The sequence below is a fragment of the Rhamphochromis longiceps genome, linkage group LG20 (assembly GCF_057381845.1).
Source record: "Rhamphochromis longiceps isolate RC_006_pf linkage group LG20, R_longiceps_female_GT1.1, whole genome shotgun sequence".
NCBI classification, from domain to species: Eukaryota; Metazoa; Chordata; class Actinopteri; order Cichliformes; family Cichlidae; genus Rhamphochromis; species Rhamphochromis longiceps.
The window spans coordinates 13,194,240-13,213,769 of NC_140576.1; the positions used below are offsets into that span (position 1 = coordinate 13,194,240).

The 19,530-nt window shown below is 42.3% G+C and overlaps 1 protein-coding gene across 2 annotated transcripts in view; it reads left to right on the top strand.

Annotated features, from left to right (window-relative positions):
• LOC146645063 (plexin-A1-like) overlaps positions 1-19,530 on the top strand; it is a 316,025-nt gene that overhangs the window by 165,734 nt on the left and 130,761 nt on the right. For both annotated transcript variants that reach the window (XM_085393236.1, XM_085393237.1), the window contains exons 6-9: positions 2,396-2,519; positions 2,837-2,990; positions 6,385-6,484; positions 14,510-14,624. In XM_085393236.1, the coding sequence (XP_085249362.1) occupies positions 2,396-2,519; positions 2,837-2,990; positions 6,385-6,484; positions 14,510-14,624 (493 nt within the window). The remainder of the gene's footprint in view (positions 1-2,395; positions 2,520-2,836; positions 2,991-6,384; positions 6,485-14,509; positions 14,625-19,530) is intronic.

Sequence of the window (19,530 nt, forward strand, 5' to 3'; positions counted from 1 at the left end):
GTAGTTGTTCCGGTGGTTGCTCAGTGGGTGTTCTGCACTTAATTACAGTCTGTCACTTCAACAGAGTTGTGAGTTCTGCCTGTTTATGCTCATGGTAACCACATTATGTGAACCTGTTTTGGCACTGCATTTGTCAGTGTGTTCTAACACAACAAATGCCGTGATTTAACACCTTATATAATGACTTTCTTTTGAAAATTGTATTTAGATAAGTGTATCTGTTTTTCTTGGATCAATAATTGACAAAAAATGTGTCACTCAGTGTCACCTACACTGAGGCTTAGACCTGTGACTTACTCATAAACATGGTCTGAATGCTCTCATTTTACTATTTTACTATAAAGCAACACTTTGAAAGCACATCAGATCTCGGTGGGGAATGTGTTATCAACCTACAGGTAATGGTAAATACTGAACAATATTACAAATTACAACATTCTCCAGACCCTGTCACGTCTGTCACATGTGCTCAGGGTGAAACTGCTCTCATCTGTGAACAGCACAGGGCCCAATAGAGGATGTGGGGCCCTCAGGCCACCCTCATGAAGTCTGTTTCTGATTGTTTGTTCAGAGACTTTCACACCAGTGTCCTATTAGAGGTCATTTTTAGAGCCTTGGCAGTGCTCATCCTGTTCCTCCTTGCACAAAGGAGCAGACACTGGTCCTGCTGATGGGTTAAGGATCTTCTACGGTCCTGCCCAGCTCTCCTAGATTAACTGTCTGTCTTGTGGAGTCTCCTCCACAATCTTGACACTGTCTTGGGAGACACAGCAAACCTCCTGGCAATGCCATGTATTGATGTGCCATCCTGGAGGAGTTGGACTACCTGTGCATCCTCTGTAATGTCCAGGTATCGCCTCACACTACCAGTACTAACGCTGACCCTAGTGAGATGAGGAAGGAAGAATGTCGAAGAATGAAGGAAGAATTTGTTAATGAAATTAACACCAAAGCAGCTGAAACTGATTAGCAACCCTCTCGTCTACTTAACTGACCAGATCAATATCCCAGAAATTTAATTGACTTGATGCTAAACTCTTGATTAAATGTGTCCCTTTAATATTTTTTGAACAGTCTATAATGTGTTGAAGGAAAAAGTTATTGTAGCTTTGAAGAGTCTCTCCTTCCATTCACTCCTGGTAGAGTGAATGGCAAAGGAAGTCAAAATCTGACTACTTTCTCACCTTTCCCCACCTGGCTAGTCAAAAACAGACCTTTAGATTCCAGCATCCTCAAACTGGCCCCCCACAGCCTACATTAGCTTCAATATTAAACTCATTTTCTGAGGATATAATTGCAGCCCAAGGAAATTGGCCTTTTCTCTTCAGTAGCCACTTTCTAAAAACTTGTTCTGCTAATTTGGTCGGAAACACTTGCATATAGGAATTGACCATTTATAGCTAATTATATTGTTTGATTTAGTGGAAAAGGTTCTGCTCTCTAAGAGAGCACTAAAAGAATGCAAAAGGCAGCGAGGATTCGGTTGGGAGATCCAATTCCCCTTCACAAATACGTGCAGTAATTCGACATTAAAGCTTAATTAAGGCAACATTACCAAATGTTTAGCACATAAGGAGGACGCTGGGGTGAAAAAACAACCAAAAAAAAAAGCTGTGCCACATCTGACATCCAGATTTCAGCGGAGCAACAGTGAGAAGTGTTAAGTTGTAAAGGACAGCATGTACACCAGTGTTAATATGATAGGGAATTTCTGGTCAGCTGGTAGCCAAGCAGCTGATGAATGAGTCGCTGATGGTGAAGCATGAATGAGCAGCTGGTGCCAGTCAGTGAATGCAAGTACATTCAGTGCCCGAACTAATGCCTTGCTCTACGTGTTTATTGCTCTTTTGGACTTTATGTTTGACTCTTATGCATGGTCAGTCTTCACGGTAATCAGTCCTCGTAGACTTTGCTAAACCATAGCTCTGATTAACTCAATGCTTGCTTTATAAGTACAAATAGGCATACTGATGACCACACTATGGTTCTGTTGCTATTAAGAAAGTGCTGAATGTGTGGTTGCCATGTTATCATTAACGCATACTCCTGTTTCTCCTGTGTTAAACTTGTAACTGCATAGGTTGTTTATATGCACCTTTGCAATTTAATTCTAATTTCCATGCATCTATGCACTCACTAATGAACAGAGTCGGTGTCTGAAACTCAGCATCCTGTGGGTTATCCAATAAATCAGTGATCTCGCTGTTTTTTCTCTTCCCAACTGAGAAGTGCTTAAAAGCCACATTTGGACCAAATGCCTTTAGCTGTGATACTTAGTAAAATGTACTCTACATATACAAGCACAACAAGGAATCAAGACTGGTGTGGATTTCATGTAAAACACAGGTATTTATTGCTCATTTATTGCTTATGTGAGCATATTTTTTGTCTCTAGATGTTCGAGGAAGGATCGCTGCAAACGAGCAGAAGAGCCTCAGCGTTTCACCACCAGAGTCGAACAGTGTGTCCGACTTTCCATCCAGCCAGACACCGTCTCCGTCACCATGTCAGAAGTGCAGGTACAGCGCGCTGTCTGACCTTGTGTATCTGTTCAGCTACTCTATAGAGGCTTCGTGAATTTGTACGTGGTCCTTTATAAGACGAGTGGGGTAAAGATTAATGGCTGGGAAAAATGAATAAGGCAGATGTGAAATGAGACTAAATAAAGCTTGTTTTGTGTTGTAGCTAACAGTCATTTTGAGTATGAGCTGAAAAGTGCGTTTTGAGCCACACGTCTGAGCAGCATTTTCTGCTTTGGGCCATTGCTAATGAAGTGTATTGATTTAAATTTCTGCTGTGTCTCATCTTTCTGCTTTCTGTCTTTTTTTCTCACTAGCTTGTGCTTCAGACACAGAATGTGCCGAGTCTTTCTGCTGGAGTGAACTGCTCCTTTGAAGACTACGTAGAAACGGAAGGGCGCATCTACGGTGGACGCATCTATTGCCTGTCTCCTTCGACGAAAGAAATCGCCCCCATCACGCGAGACCAAGGTAGACAATAAGTCAGAAAAGATATGATGTTGGAGTTAACGTAGACTTCACAAATGTCTGGCTTTTGCTTTCAAAATGAAAGCCCAGATCATTTAAACAATAATCTTATTTATCTGTTAAAGTGAAAAAGAAATGTCATTTCATATCATAATTATCACATGAAGAAAACTGAGAACTTTTTAAAAGTAGATTCATTATTGGTGTCTGAGTCCAGCTATTTTTTTTGTAATGGAAAATGCCAGCTGGGAGTAGCTGCCTTAGGGTTTTTTTCTTCCGCTGATGTACTTTGACACAGAATCTGGGCAGCAACACAAAAAAGGCTTTTATTCAGATGAAAAACAGACCTAGTTGTCACATTTCTTATCTTTTCAGCAAACTGCATCATGAAAATACAGCACTTGCATTTGAAACATAACAAATTTTTTGTCCCTCAGTGGTGACAGCAACATTCACGACCTCCTCCTCTTACAGCCAACCATATACTGTAAGCTAGCAAATTCAAAAACTGCTACTATTTTGACACTAGCTCCTGTTAGCTTGGGTTACAACTGTGTTAAACTATTCTGAGGCTACGTACGGGATTCATAGTAATAAAGTGCCCGTGTGATCAGCTCTTGGCTTAACGTTTAACAAATGTAGCCTGGACATCCTTCCAAGCGAAAGGTTTTACTCTATTAAAAAAAGCTTTTTTATCAATATTTTTTTATCAGTAAGTGTAGAATTACATACAATATTCTGAACTGAAACAATGAGATGAAAAAATGCCACCCATCTTCTTCCGCTTTATCCGGGGCCGGGTCGCAGGGGCAGCAGCCTAAGCAGAGAGGCCCAGACCTCCCTCTCCCCAGCCACCTCCTTCAGCTTATCCGGGGAAACACCAAGGCGTTCCCAGGCCAGCCAAGAGATATAATCTCTCCAGCGTGTCCAGGGTCTGCCCCGGGGCCTCCTTTCGGTGGGACATGCCCAGAACACCTCACCCAGGAGGCATCCTTGTCAGATGCCTGAACCACCTCAGCTGGCTCCTTTTGATGTGGAGGAGCAGCGGCTCTACTCTGAGCCCCTTCCAGATGGCTGAACTTCTCACCCTATCTCTAAGGGCCAGCCACCCTTCGGAGGAAGCTCATTACCACCGCTTGTATCCGCGATCTCGTTCTTTCGGTCACTACCCACAGCTCGTGGCCATAGGTGAGGGTAGGGACGTAGATCGACCGGTGAATTGAGAGCTTCGCTTTTACACTCAGCTCTCTCTTCACCACGACGGACCGGTGCAGCGTCCGCATCACTGTGGCCGCAGTGCCCAATCCGTCTGTCGATCACCGGCTCCCTTCTCCCATCACTCGCGAACAAGACCCCGAGATACTTGAACTCATCCACTTGGGGCAGGAACTCATCCCCGACCCGGAGTGGGCACTCCACCCTTTTCCGGCTGAGAACCATGGCCTCAGATTTGGAGGTGCTGATCCTCATTCCCGCTGCTTCACACTCGGCTGCGAACCGTTCCAGTGCGAGCTGGAGGCCTTCACCCGATGAAGCCAACAGAACCACATCATCCACGAAAAGCAGAGATGAGATTCTGAGGCCACCAAAGCGAAAGCCCTCCGCCACTTGGCTGCGGAATTAAAAAATGCACCCAGGTATTTTCTCAAACTTGTGATCTCAGCCTTTTGGGACCATTTGTACTGATCTGCTCTGAAGCAGTTGCATCTCTGGATGTGTGATGCTAACATCATAGGTAGAAAGCCAACGCATGTACAGTAGCTTTCTGACAAATTCACTTCACAGGGCAACAAATGAGACAGTCTTTAAAGTATTGGTCCGGTAATACTAGTCTAGAAGAGGTGTGGCCATCTATTCATAGCCATGCATTAACCAGATTAGTTGTCCTTGTTTCAGAAAAGCTATGTTAGGAAGATATCGTGAGGCGATCTTGGCTCAAGAGTTGGCAGTTCGTATTGTAATCGGAAGGTTGCCGGTTCCAGCCCCGGCTCGGACAGTCTCAGTCGTTGTGTCCTTGGGCAAGACACTTCACCTACTGGTGATGGCCAGAGGGGCCGATGGCGCGATATGGCAGCCTCGCTTCTGTCAGTCTGCCCCAGGGCAGCTGTGGCTACAACTGTAGCTGCCTCCACCAGTGTGTGAATGTGAGAGTGAATGAATAGTGGAATTGTAAAGCACTTTGAGGGTCTCGAAAAGCGCTATATAAATGCAATCATTATTATTATTATTATTATTATTATTATTATTATTATTATTATATGAAGATATGTTTTTAATTTCTCCATTGCAATAGTCTGATCTATATTTATCACTTTCTAAGAAATGGTCTGACTAGACCTCTGTTCTCCATGAAAGCAATATCAACATCTGTCTGTCTATAGTTCAGTTCTTGCGGTCGAATGGTAACCAGTTTTGACCAGAAAAATGATATCAGGATTTCAGTCATGTTCACTGTGTGAAGCTTTCTCAAATCTGCTGCAGTAATTTAGTCCTGCTTTCAGTTGGACATACATTATTAGATCACACAGTGTCACTTTTTGCATTTTTACATTTCAGCCGTCTAACAAACTTTTGTTTGGGGAGACGATGACGGGCTTTTCAGCTGAACAGTTTTGCTCGATGCTAAATATGAATTGTTTGCTTAATTTGACAGTTTATTCAGCTGTGTGAGACACAAGACATTTTTCTCTTCGGCTTCACCCACTGCTTCTCGATTATCAAAATTAGAATGAGCACATTTATAAACATACCGCTGAAAGCCCATGAATGTATATAGACAGCTGTAAGTGTTTTCGCCACTGAGTAACTCTAATAAATAGATTTTGCTCAGAGCTCTTTTTACTCTCCAGCAGAAGTGCTGTCTCCAAATCTGCAGATTTACAGGAACAGTGAAAGTGTATACATTGACTAGGACCAGGTTGCTCCTGGGGTCATGAAACATTTTCCATATACGAACTGTTATAGATGGACTATGGAAATATAGAGTGGAGTATAGAGTAGGGTGTCATACATAAAGGCCGGGAGGTCAGAACTGTCTCAGCAGAGGGTCCAATCACGCCCACTGATGTGAAGATTGCAGAAAAGGCGTTAATAATTCAAATTTACCAGTACAATGCATTGCTGCTCCTAGTGTGATGATACCAGTGTTGTTGTATGAAAGAGTACCTTTTGATCCTGTTCAAAGAACTAAAATGTAAAACACTGTTGTTGAGTTTGTGCCTGTAAAGCTCCACAGATCTAAACGTTAATGCACACCTTCGTAATATTTAAAGAATGTGGATTCATTTATTTGGATCGGTTATTATGCAGTGGGTTTTACTCGTCTTTGCTACTTGACATTCTTTGTAAAGAAAAACACTAATAAAACACAATGTGTTTGTTATGTTTGACTTTGTAGGTGACCGACGCATAATAAAGTTGTATCTAAAGTCGAAGGAAACTGGGAAGAAGTTTGCCAGTGTGGATTTTGTCTTCTACAACTGCAGCGTCCACCAATCGTAAGTTGAGAGCTTGTTGCTAAGTAGGATGGGGCGAAAGGAGAAAAATATCAGTTTATGTTTAGTTTCTCTGTTAAATTGCTTTAACACTCTTTTAAATAGCTATTGAGGTTTCTCAATGACATCATTCATTGCTCAAGAGTTGTCATCCATATTGGATGTTGGTTGCTAGGGAAAAATGCATATTTCTTTACTGATTGACGGTGCTTTTTGAATGTTCCCGGTTCAGAACCTGTCCAGAAATACAGAATTCAGATTGCTGGGTGCCAGATGGTCCTGGCCTGTGTAACTGGACCTTTATTTACTTGATCTTTCATTGTCACCATGATTGTCACACATCCAAAAAGTTAACATCACACAGTTACTTGACAGATGTCTCCAAAACCTCAATACAAAGATCATACTGCTGGTCAGATGCAAGATGAAAATCAACAGGTGGCTGAAGTTTTAAAAGAAAAAAGTGCTAAAATACTGCTACTTACCTGCAGGTGTAAATAACTGGTTTAATGCAGGAATCAAGAGAAAACCATGCAGCCGTTTCTAATTCAGTATTCAATCTGTTCAAGCTTTTTACAAATCAATTAGTTAATTAAATCTAAAGCAATGAAGGGACTACTGGTGAGTGAAATAATAAATCGATTCTTAACCATGGAAGACTTAGAAGAGCAGCCAAGCTTGGGAGGAAAAAGACGTCACTCATGTTCCCGGGAAACATATTATCCCTAATTTAAGTATAGGAATACTGGTAGACTTTTCAACAGTGTTCTGAAAGCAGGTTTTTATATGCATGTCTGTGTCTGTTGCTTAAAAAGAAGGTGCAAGACAGGAAACAAGGAGAGGTAGTCTTTTCAATTCAATTCTATTGTATTTTACTTATACAGCGCCAAATCACAACAGCAGTCGCGTCAAGGTGCTTTATATTGTAAGGTAAAGACTCTACAATAATACAGTGAAAACCCCCAAAATCACTGACTTACTTTAAGCAAGCACTTGGCGACAGTGGGAAGGAAAAACTTTTTCTTTTGTCACTAAATTTCTATCAAAAACAATTTCTACATGACACTCTTCTTTTTTTTGTCTTTCTGTGCGTACACAGGAAGGGGGGGACTAGGGGGTATTAGAGAGAGTGACAGAGTACTGAGATCATCCTGATAATGAATGAAAGAATGTGTTCCTGCCTTGTTAAATAAAGGTTAAATGAAAATAAATAAAATGTCATTTGCTAAATGAGTCTTGGCTGCTCCCCCTGAAGTCAGTGCTCGGACTTCGCACACACTTTTCCTCTCTTTCTCGCATTCGATTCACTTCCACCTGGCACAGACTCCCAGTTGCATCAATACACCTGAAATGAAAAAAGCATGTGTAGTATAACTAAAGTAGATTTATTGTTTCTCTTGGCAAGCATTGACTGAAGAATCACTTCCTCTTTCAGTGTTGACACCTGTTTTATATCTTAAAAGAATTAGGGGCATCCTGAAAATGATTCTTATATGTAAACATGTGCAGAATTGTCATTTTTTTTAACTGTATGTGGGCTGTATGAGGGTTTAATATGTTAAGTCATGACAGTAGCTTTTAATTACTGATTCACCAGCATTATAAGTGTCTTTGTCCCGCTACCATCCGATCCTCACTCCCTGCAGCCTACAGCTCTCTTTTCCTTTCCTGCTGTCCCACTGTCCTCTTGTCTGCCTGTTGACTTCTCCTCTCCCATTCATCACTTTGCCCATCTCTCTGTCGCCTGGCCCCAACCCGTCTCTGCCCCTGCACACCTCCCATTCCTTGCCTCTCTCTCGTTCATCAAGCCCATTTATTGCTCGCGCTCTGCTCTCGGCCCTGCATATATCTGCATAGTAATAGGCCGTTAATTAGCTCTAGCTGAGGTGCCTGTGTGGAGATGGTCATAATGGAGTGGGCTTGGAGAGAGTGCTCACCTGGGCCACTTCTCGGGGCCTCCAGGCCTACTTGAATGGCTTTGATTCTTTTTTTTTTTGTGAATATGTGTGTGTGTAGTTTTCCGTTTGTTAAAGAGCATGCAGGATGTGTCAAAGTAACTCCAGAGTGCCTATTTATTCATATTTGTATGCATGCAGGACATGTTTACTAATGTGTGTGTGGGTGTGTGTTTATGCTGCGTACCCCTGATTAACTAGCCCGCCTAGTCGCGCTCTCTTTGCAGCATAAACAGGCATGCTGTTGTTTAAGCCTTTGATGTTGGCTTTGCAGGGCCCCCTCAGGACTCTGTTGGACTGTTAAAAAAATAAATAATAATACAGCGCTGTTACTGCCACTGCAGCTGTAACACAAACCCGCGTGTCATGCAATACTCTTCACCTTTCACCTCAAAATCTTTGACCCGCCCAACAACCACCTCCGCCTGCAGGGAGCGGAGTAAAGAAGTCGCTGCTTTCAGGGGACGGTAATTGAGTCATCCTCGTGGGCGTGATGGGCGGATGAAAGCCCAGCATAGAAGCACAACAGCAAACGCACAACAGTGGTACTGTATCAGCACAGATGCACAAGCAGAGCGGGCCTGCAGGCGAGCGCCCAGACGGGCTCAAAGTTGGATGCGGGCACCAGCATCACCAGCAGTGCACACGCTCGTGCAAACACACAAAACAGGTGCACGCACAGTCAGAGGGAGCGCACGCAGACAGAAGCCACAGTACTTGGTGCGGGTGAATTGCGCTGTGAGCTGTTTACATATACAATATCCGAAATTTGCATTAAAAAAAGAGGTTTGGAATAGTTTAATTGAGCGTGCGGGAGGAGGAATAATATATAGAGAGGCATAGAAACAAACAGGTGGCAGGGTGCTGGAGGGGGAAGGAAATTCACATTCTGGGAGAGCTGGAGACGGGAAAAGACGAGCGAGAAAGAAGTCTTCAAGAGGAAGAAAGAGAGAGATAAAGCCGAGTGTTGCCGAACGAAACAGAAATTGTGCCCATTGTGTCGGGAATAATGCGTCCCACACAGCTAAAAGGTTAGCGCCACAGCCTCAGGCCACCATGACCATTACAATATGAAAGGGCTGAAATCTATGCAGTGAAAAGAAGCACTCCAGGGAGGGGGACCGGCTCACACTCCAGCCCCTGGAAAAGGCTCTTATTTTGAGGCCCGTCATTCCCCGTCGCCCCACTCTTTATCCACTGCTAGAAAAAAAAAGTTTATAGTCAAACTTTTCTGTCATTACATCATTACTTGTTGATATTAAGACAATAAGTTGTTGGTCTGGGTTTTAAGTGAATGTGACCTGGTTTAATTAAACTGAGGGTTGAGACTCGCAGACTTACTGCTTTTGGACATTGCCGTGACAAGATGCAATAATACCGTATAATGAGTCTGAGTCCCCTGGTGAGAATCTAAACTTCTCATTTGGCTGCCGTGCTGCTGTATAACTTAATGATGTATGCATCATTTTATTGCCGCTCACTTTGGAGCTTTATTGGATAAAACACAAAGAGGCCTATTTATAGACCACATAGCAGAGCCAGCCTACCCCAGGTTCCAAGCAGCACCGTGCACATGAAGCACAGGCAGATATCTGCGAGATACATTATCAAACCAATCAGAGGTTCTAAATCAAAATCACGCTGCGCTTATAGCTGCTTCAAGTACTGATTACAGCGTTAAAAGCTTTCAGCTTCATGCCTCAAATGGGTCACTTTTGGGCCCACCACATGCTGACATGTTTGTTTGAGCTGCAGATAAAAGCATAGCCTGCAAATTAAGACAGAATTGCAGTTTGATCCGTGACTTTATCCTCATTGACCAGATTTAAATGAGGATATGATCGTTCCCTCCTTTCATATATGCTTGAGCGGGGCCGTTGCACGCACATCAACAGCTTTGTTCCATCGATCCATCCTCCCTCGAACAAAAGCTTGGAGAAGATGAAAAGGCGTTTGACCCGGAGCTGTTGCTGGGCCTTGTTAAATAGCAGCGGACTTTATTGACTGCACTGCAGCAGTGCCGCCACTTACCCAAGCCGGTTGTCCAGGCATTGACAGCTCTACTGTAGGACAAGTCTCCACTGCCCAGGTGACCCAGGAGGAATGCCTCGATGTCAGCACGGGTGATGACTTGCGTGCATAAGTTTGCCTTAGCTCGATGTTGTAGTCTGAGCTCTCACGCTCGTTGCTTGTGAATGTGCGCGCGCACTGCCCTGCAACGGGAAATCGATCAAGCCTGGAGTTAATAGTGAGGAGGAACTGGCTCACCAGCTCTGTTAACAAACATCAGACTGTTAGCATAACCTCAGTCCACCCTTCCCTCCATGGAAATCCACTGGCATTGATTAAAAACCTCACGCTGCAGTTCAGTCTAGTCTCACCAGCTTAACTCTGGCTATATGAAGCCTTTGCCGTTGCTTTGGTACTCCGGCGTGGGCGATTTAACAGTTAACCCTCGAAAATCTAAAAAACCGAGGACATAGACCCGAAGACAGAAAGAGGATTAGGCTGAGATCCAATTTAAAGTCAGTGTTTCCGGCAGCAGGGTGGCATTGTCAGCTGAGCAATTGTCCTTCAGCTTGGTGGACCTGGTTTGCGTTACTGTGGTGTTCTTGAACTAGACTTATCAGAGATTGCTTGTCAGTCAAACTAAGAAGGTGGTGGCTGAGGTTTTTATATCTCTTGAATCTTTTTTCCCAACTAAGTACGAGCTCTTTTTCACTTTCCTGTCCAATCCTTTAAAGCCCCGGCGAATTTGGCTTCAAGGGTGCCATAAAATACTTGTTTTAATTATGTTTTACTTTTTATTTCTTGTTTTGTTTATTGGTTTTGGTCTTTTAGCTCAAGATATTCCTGAGCAGAAAATCTTGGTTCTATATAACGAACAACCACAACAGGAAAGTAACACAGGCTTAGAAAGACAGCGCTATCAAGAAACGATGAAGTTGGAGGTGGCAGTAATAACCAGATGCTGGTTAAAAATAAAAAAAAACAATAATGAAAAAAAGACCCCGCAGGTTCTCAGTCAGTTCCTCTGGTGGGTGTGGGTGTTATCGGAGGTCTGATTGAGTACAGTGACAGCATATGGGAGTGAGGACTGACAGGACATGTAATTAGAGCTTGTTTTTCTCAAGCCAGTTAAGTGACATTTAGTTTAGAAGCGGTGTAAAGACTGCATAGCTATGACTTGTTTTAATTGTAAGATTTTTTGGGGGGGATTTACTGAACATTTCTACTTCTGTCACTGTATTTTTTAATTTTTGTATTTTTCCTTGACAGCGAGCTTGAATTTAAGCGTTCTCTCTGCAACATGTTTATGAAGTGAACACTTTCTCTTTGCTCCTGTGGGTGTCAGATGATTGACAGAAAGCAGAGTGTAATTTAATACACCGCTGATGTGAAATCACTTGAGGAAAGTGATCAAGTAGAGACTTCAGAGCCAAAAAGTAATTGAACAACTTTGAAACTTCTCATATTAACAGCATTACTAGCCATGGCATTTTCCCTTCCGCTGCTTCTTTGTAGTGACCATGATAGCCTTGTCTTTGTCTGGTAATCCATGTTTGAATGTGTATGCATTCTTTTTTTTTTTTTCTTCCTCAAGTTATAGAAAAACTGGCTTATCTTGGTCTGCCAGCTTAGTTTAACTTTAAGCCTCCAAGCATGGAGAATACGAAGGGAGGAGTGGATCACCAAGGATTCCTTCCTGCTCTCTCCTCCTGGCTGTTCAGTAACCCGCCCTCTGGCCTTGCTGACAGCTCAAATAAAGTCTTAATGAAGGAAGCTGCAGTTGTGCTTCTTGAAAATTTTGTGCTACTATGTTGATGCAAGTCAGTGCTGGGCTGCCACGGTGCGATAAGTCGTGTTGATATTTCAAATGCACCTACACATGTCCATAATCTGCAAAGAATGCAGGTCATAGTAGCTGGACTTCCTTCAGTGCATTTTATGCTTAGAATTCTGCAGTATAGAAATTTTGGATTGTCTCTTTGGCTCAAATGTTGCTAAATTCAGTTGTGCAAAAGTCTTAAGACACCCCACATTTTATTTTTCCTTTCAAAGACTTTCTTCTCAGTTTTTAAAAAATGGTCTTGATCAATAGTTTGTGAAGGTGTTTTAAAGTTTTTCTTTAGACATTACATTTCAGTCCAGTCATTGTACCTGACTAGAGAATGTTTTTTGTTTTCTTTTTCATGTTTGTTTGTTTTTGCTTGTTAAGCCTCTTAACAGTGATCTATGAATTAAGGCATTAAAAATGCACCTAACCAGGGTTGTGTCTACACCTAACAGAAAACATAGCAAAGAACCAGTTTTAAATGATATCTTTAGGCACTTTGTTGCTAACCACCTCTCTCATTATCACATAGTTTGTCCCACATTTTGTTTTGTTTATTTGAATCCATAAAAAATGCCATAAAATCATTTTGTGCCAGCAATGTGATTCCCAAAGAGCTATTAGCTGATAAGCTGAAAAACCTGATACTGGGGCTGATAGATGCATCTAGCTCTCATGCTGATCCATCAATGGTTCACTCTGAAGCTTCATCAGAAATGGTCTCAGTGGAAAGGTGGCTGTCAAGACACCATTTTTAAGGAAGGAAAACATGGATAAAAGGTTGAGATATGCCAAACTAGACATGAACTAGACTCAAAATCAGTAGCTAATTTGAACTTCATTTATAATTGTCAGTCTGTATATAAGACATCATTGCAGTGGAGGCTCTGACATGGTGTCAAAAGTCATTGAATCAAAATGTACCCTCGCATTTTGATCCACCATGCATTGCCATGTGGAAAGCATGTGATTGGTCCCAATCACCCTGCCAGTGCAGTCAAAGCACACCTGGAAAACGTACAGAACAAACGGAGGAATGCTATCAGTCATGGATTGGCCTCCCCAGAGCCCAGACCTCAACATTATTGAAGCATCTTTACAGAAAACAGAACAAAAGGCAGCCAACATTCAAAGAAGAGCTTTGAATGTCCTTCAAGAAACCTGGAAAACTATTACTGAAGACTACTGAACGAAATTAAAAGAAGAGAGTTCAGGCTGTGTGAAAGAATAAAGGTGGTCATGCCAAATATTGGCTTTCAAGCTTCTTAGAATTCCAGGTTTCAAGAAATCACTGGATCTACTCTATAACAGTTTTTCTAGCAAAATATAAAGAAATGAAAGTGACTCAATCCTTTTGCATCAGCGTTGCCTACAACCAGTAACAATAAGGATGAATTATTGACATTAAGGACAATAACTGGCTGGTATATGATACATAAAACATGTAGCTGCTTAAGAAGAATGAAATACATTATGTTATCATTTTTGATCTTCATTACATTATGCCTTCAATTTTCAGGAAACATAGATTTATGCTCTATTGCCTTGGTATGCTTTTGGCACTTGAAATAATGAGAGACTTCAGTATCTGAAACGACCAACAAAGTCAGCTCTATTTCTTTGCCTTTCACTCTCTCATTAAGGGAAAGCTGTGATTGTAGTAAGGAACTAGCATCTATCTGTCAGTGCAAATCTTCTTATGCATCTTTAGAGCCTATAGCATAAAAGTGTAATTCGTCTTTCTGGTGGTGTACAATTATCCTTAAATGTAAACTGGATGTTGTGACAAAGCAAAGTATAATGTATATACTTGTTTTTCCACTGGTTTTCCTCACATCCAAATAACTCACCGCTGGCCACAGTTTCTCCTAGTTTCTGCCTGTTTCCATTTCCTTGGGCATCATGGGAGCTCACAATTATGAGACCGAGGTCTGCCACATGCCTGCAAATATTCATTTTGAGCATTACATTAGCAGACAGAGCAATGTTGAGTCTGTCACGGGGCAGCAACCTGTAAATTAAAATGCCATAAAACCTATGTTCAGTTTTCTTTTTTACAGTTACACTTTTTTATGTTCTTCATTGTAGCTTGTCACTGGAAGCCACTGTGGCAGGATCAGGAAACTCAAACTCCATTAAAGGACATTCAAGGATGTAGACACAAAAAGTCACGAGTGAAATAAATGCATAAATCATGGAAACCTCATCCTTTCTTTCTCCTGTTCTGGCTTGCTGCAGGTGCCTGTCCTGTGTCAACGGAAACTTCCCCTGCCACTGGTGCAAATATCGCCACATGTGCACACAGGATGCCAGCGACTGCTCCTTCCAGGAGGGACGAGTCAACACCTCAGAGGTACGGCTTTGAGCATGTGCACACACACAAGTGCTGCTGAGCACACGTAGTTATACATCCTCTATAAAAGACAGATTCAGAAGATGGCCTATCAATGCAACACATGGATACATTAATGAGTATCAATGGATTTGCATACGCACAAACACACACACACACACACACACACACACACACACACACACACACACACACACACACAAGGAAGTGGTGGCATAGTAATGCCAAGGGTGCAGCTGTGGCCTGTATGCCATCTGAGTGTGTGTATATGAGTATATGAATGAGGGCTGCTGAGAGTGGCCCAGCAGCAGCTGTTGTACTCTAAGCAGCACTGGATTTATTCACTTATAAACATGTCAGGGTGAATGGGTATGCAAATGGAAGAGCGCGCTAACGTCCCAAATGTTATATTTGCATGAAAACCCTCATCTATCCATGAGCCGACTCGCTCTCGCAGTCCCCGTGTCTCTGTCAAGCTCCTCTAATTCTAACCGGCTCGCTCGCAAATGCAGAAATTCACTCTGACAAACACAAACACACAAAAAAAAGAAACTTCAGTGCCTTCAGAAAGTTGTACTTAACACCCAGACACATTCGCTCTAACTTTGCCTCTATTTCAGGCAAAGAGTTTTGATGTGCACCCCTCCCCCCACACACACTCTTTTCCTCTCATTCTTGTTTGTAACCTTTTCCCTCTTTTTTTCTTCTTTCTTTGCTCGTTTCTTTACTCTGAGTAACTGCGTGCTGGAAGCAAGCATGCTCAGCCTTTTATTTGATCTCTCGCTCCTCTCTTCATCACTCTCTCCATCCTCTCATAAAGCCTCAGTTGTTGAAAGGATATCATATCAAAACTAAAACATTCAGCTGGGCGTGCGCAGCGTAGATGGGTATAATGCGCATTCACATATTTAGATATACACAGGTTTACACACCTGTTTGTTGTGTGAATTTTTCCCTGCATATTGGTGTGTCTTTAACTTAAGACAGTGAGGTAATCGTGTATTAGAATTTTAAGTGTATGAACGGTGCTGCAGTTTCAGGCATTTGGTGTGAGTGGAAAGGGAGACGGGGGTGTGGGTGCGGAGAGGATAACACTTGACTCCACACAGCCTGCCATCACAAGTTACGCCCTCCTGTAAATACCAGCCTGACATCCAACCTTATCTACTTCACAGAGCTACACCAATTCAGCTTTTATTTTTTCTTCTCTTCCTATTTTTTTTTCTTTTGATATACTCTTTTTTCCCTTTTTTTTAATTCGGAGCAGGCATCGCCATGGTTACCAAGCCCTTTGAATGTCAGGAGGGGTTTGTTGAATTTTGATAGACACAAAAACACACATGCACACACATTTGTGCCAACCCCACATCCTGACATGGGTTTTTGTTGTCATTAACAGCACATAGAGTGCAGATACATCTTAGTTATTTTTATTGTGAGGGATGCATGTGTGCTGGTGTCCACTGTAAGGAAATCTTACCTAACCCTGTTAAATAAAACACTAGCAGCTAAATTTGCCAATTTTACAGTACGCCTATGCCTTCTTACTGCAGATGTTGACTTATATTACTATCACACAAGTGATAACGTTGGTTGGAGACCAGCACCGCCATGCACCCATCATGACTTGAGTGATGAACTTGCGATCTTGTTGCTTTTTAAAGGGTTGCTTGGAGGACCGAGGGAAGAGTCAGTCTGCTGTGAGTCTGCAACTGAATGTGGTCAAGTTGGCAATTTAAAATTACATTTAATCTTTGATCATGGCCTGCATTTGTATAGCGCTTTTCTAGTCCTTAAGGACCCCAAAGCGCTTCACACTACATTCAGTCATCCACCCATTCACACTCACATTCACACACTGGTGATGGCAAGCTACATTGTAGCCACAGCTGCCCTGGGGCGCACTGACAGAGGCGAGGCTGCCGGACACTGGCGCCACCGGGCCCTCTGACCAATCATGTTTAAACGTCAACAATGTCTTGCAATCTGTTACCATCTACATATGTAGAAATTCATATTAGCTACTTACATTCAGAGTCCAGCCAGAACCTCATAGATCTGAAACAGCAATTCCTCCACAAATAGTGACGTAGCTGCTGCAGGACAGTGTTTGCACTGCAAAATGACATAGGTGATCTTTAACCTTTCTTTTATATAGGAATATAGCCCGAATACCACCAGTTAGCAACCAGTTGAGTCGAGTTCCCTATTGCAAATTGATGCATTGCTCTCAGACTGACTCATCAGTCGCAGTCAATCAGTCAGACTGATTGATTGCAACATGTTGGCATTCTGTCTGTGTTTAGAAATGAGACAGGAGTCATTTGTAAACTTTGAGCAGTCAGTCTGAGAGTGATTGCAGTCAGTCTGAGTCGGACGTGATTATTTGGTGAGAGGCAACTTGTGCGGTCCCACTGCAATAAAACGTGGTTGACCAGACTACTAGCTATAAGTTGCCTAATGTGGAAAAAATTCATCGCGCTCATTGGGCAACCATTAGTTTTTACTGGTTGTGAGGAGCTTGCAGTCCTTAGCTATTAACTAGCTATCATTAGTCACATCCCTGACAATTAAAGTTTAAATGTGTCATACACGTATGTTTTAGTACCATGACTAAAGAGAGAAAAAATAGGTGAATAGATCGTAAAAGTTTAGAAAATGGTCAGTAAAGATTCACAAAGATGATACATTACTATGAAAAATCCTATATATTTAAATCAGTTTGTTACCACGTAGCCTTATGTTTCCTCTCTCTGGCTCTCTCTCGTGGATCGGTAACAATTTGAAGTAATGCATAGGCTCATTTGGGCCAACAGCGCCTTTTTTTTCAGTCGTTAAGCGTTTATCTCTTCTAGCCACGATTTTGTTCCAATTTGCCAGTTCGTAGCCCCTGCTAAAAGCAATATTGCCCATCACCGCTGCCTGGAAAAGTTTCCCCCTGTGTCATTAGCAGTCAGTTGCCAAAGTGATTGAATTCACACTACACTGGTTATCTTCCCAAAGGCATTTGTCATATTTCTTGAGGCTGACTTGACTTCATATCTGATAAAAGTCATAGCATGTGTTATGTGAAGCTGCGGCATAGGTAAATCACACACGCGCGCGCACACACACACACACAAAAATTCACATTCACAACAGATAACCACTAATGTATAATTTCCTTTAAAGTAAGTATAATTCTCTGCTGTCACTTCCTGGATTTGTAAATATATATAAATCAGCTGTGTTGTGACAGCAGATAAACAGAGAGGCACATTAGGGGCGACCAGGCAGAAAATTGCCAGAGTTGGAGAAACACTTGAGAAGGCCATCAACAGAAATGCATATAAACACAAACAATGAGAGAAACAAACACCAGTACAAACAAACACAGAGACAAACAAATTTGCTCTGCTCCGATGAATCCCAGCATCGGTCCGGTTGAGCCGACTGGGTCGACGCCGGGCCCCAGGGTTTAGGTTGAAATGACTTCATTTCAATTCAAGAAAACAGGAAAAATAAGACAATAATAAAAAATGAACATGGAAAAAATGTAATAGAAAAACAGGTTTGTTTGCATTTATTTTCCTGTCTACATGCTTGCCTTCTTATTCATTTATTGATTGCAATTCGCCTGCTTGTTAATTAAGCCATTCATTCATTTTGCATGTGCTTTTCACTCAGGACACTTCATGTCCCACAAATGAATTAATGCAGTACATGACTGGCAGCAAAGACAGAAAATAGCTGCCAAATAACATCCCCTGATGGGAGCTTTGACAGGAAGAGACTTATCTTTCTCTTGTGTGTGTGTGTAAAATGCTCCATGCAACAACAGTTTCATCCTTAGCCGTGACCCGAGGTACTCGTTATTGATTATACCTTTTTATTGGCTTTGTGGTGTTGGATTCGTCAGAAATGTGTGCAGTGCACGCACCACTGGGGTAACAAATGAGTAAACTCATATTGAACTTATAAAGGCACTTTTTTTTTTATGTCTAATCAGGCTGTTTTTGAATTTGCAAGTATTGTGGCCACGTGCAGCCTTATCATGTATGTTGGAAGGTTTTCATAATACATCGCACAATATACGCCGATCAGCATATCATTCTTACCACTGACAGGCAAACTGAATCAGACTGATTATCTCTTCATCATGACTCCTGTTAGTGGGTGGGGTATATTAGGAAGTAAGTGATCATTTTGTCCTCAAAGTTGATGAGTTTGAAGCAGGAAAAATGGGCTAGCGTAAGGATTTGAGCGAGTCGGACAAGAGCTAAATTGTGATGCTAGACGGCTGGAACAGAGCATGTGCAAAACTGCACCTCTTGTGAGCTGATAGCTACTGCAGTGGTCAGTATCTATCAAAAGGTGGGGAACCAGCCACAGGGTCGTGGGTGGGAGGTCGGATCCAGCAAACAAGCTGCTGTAGCTCATATTGATGATAAAGTTATGCTTGAAAACATTGGGTCCTGCCATCTATGTGGATGTTAATTTATAACATACCACCAACCTAAGCATTATTGTATTCCCTGCTGGTTGTGGGGCTCTCTCAGCAGGATAATGCACCACAAAGCATCACCTCCTCGCAACTTCCATGACTTAAAGGATCTGTCCACAGCACCGTCAGAGGTATAGTGGACTCCATGCCTGATCCATTTAGTAAATAAACCACTATGCAGGGGATCTTTACACTCGTCTTCCTTTATATCTCACCAGTACCTTGAACACACGTCCACAACTGCAGACACTTACCTTTATTACCATGCAGTGTTTTGCTTTTTTTGTCCTCTCTCTTTTTGAAGGTGCCTGTGGTTTAGTTTTGGCGTGCAGGCTGTATGCCAAACTTTCCTTAGCCAAGATACCAAACCCAGAGTCATTCCTGGTGTATTTTTCAGAGTGTGAGTACAAATGTTAGATAGAA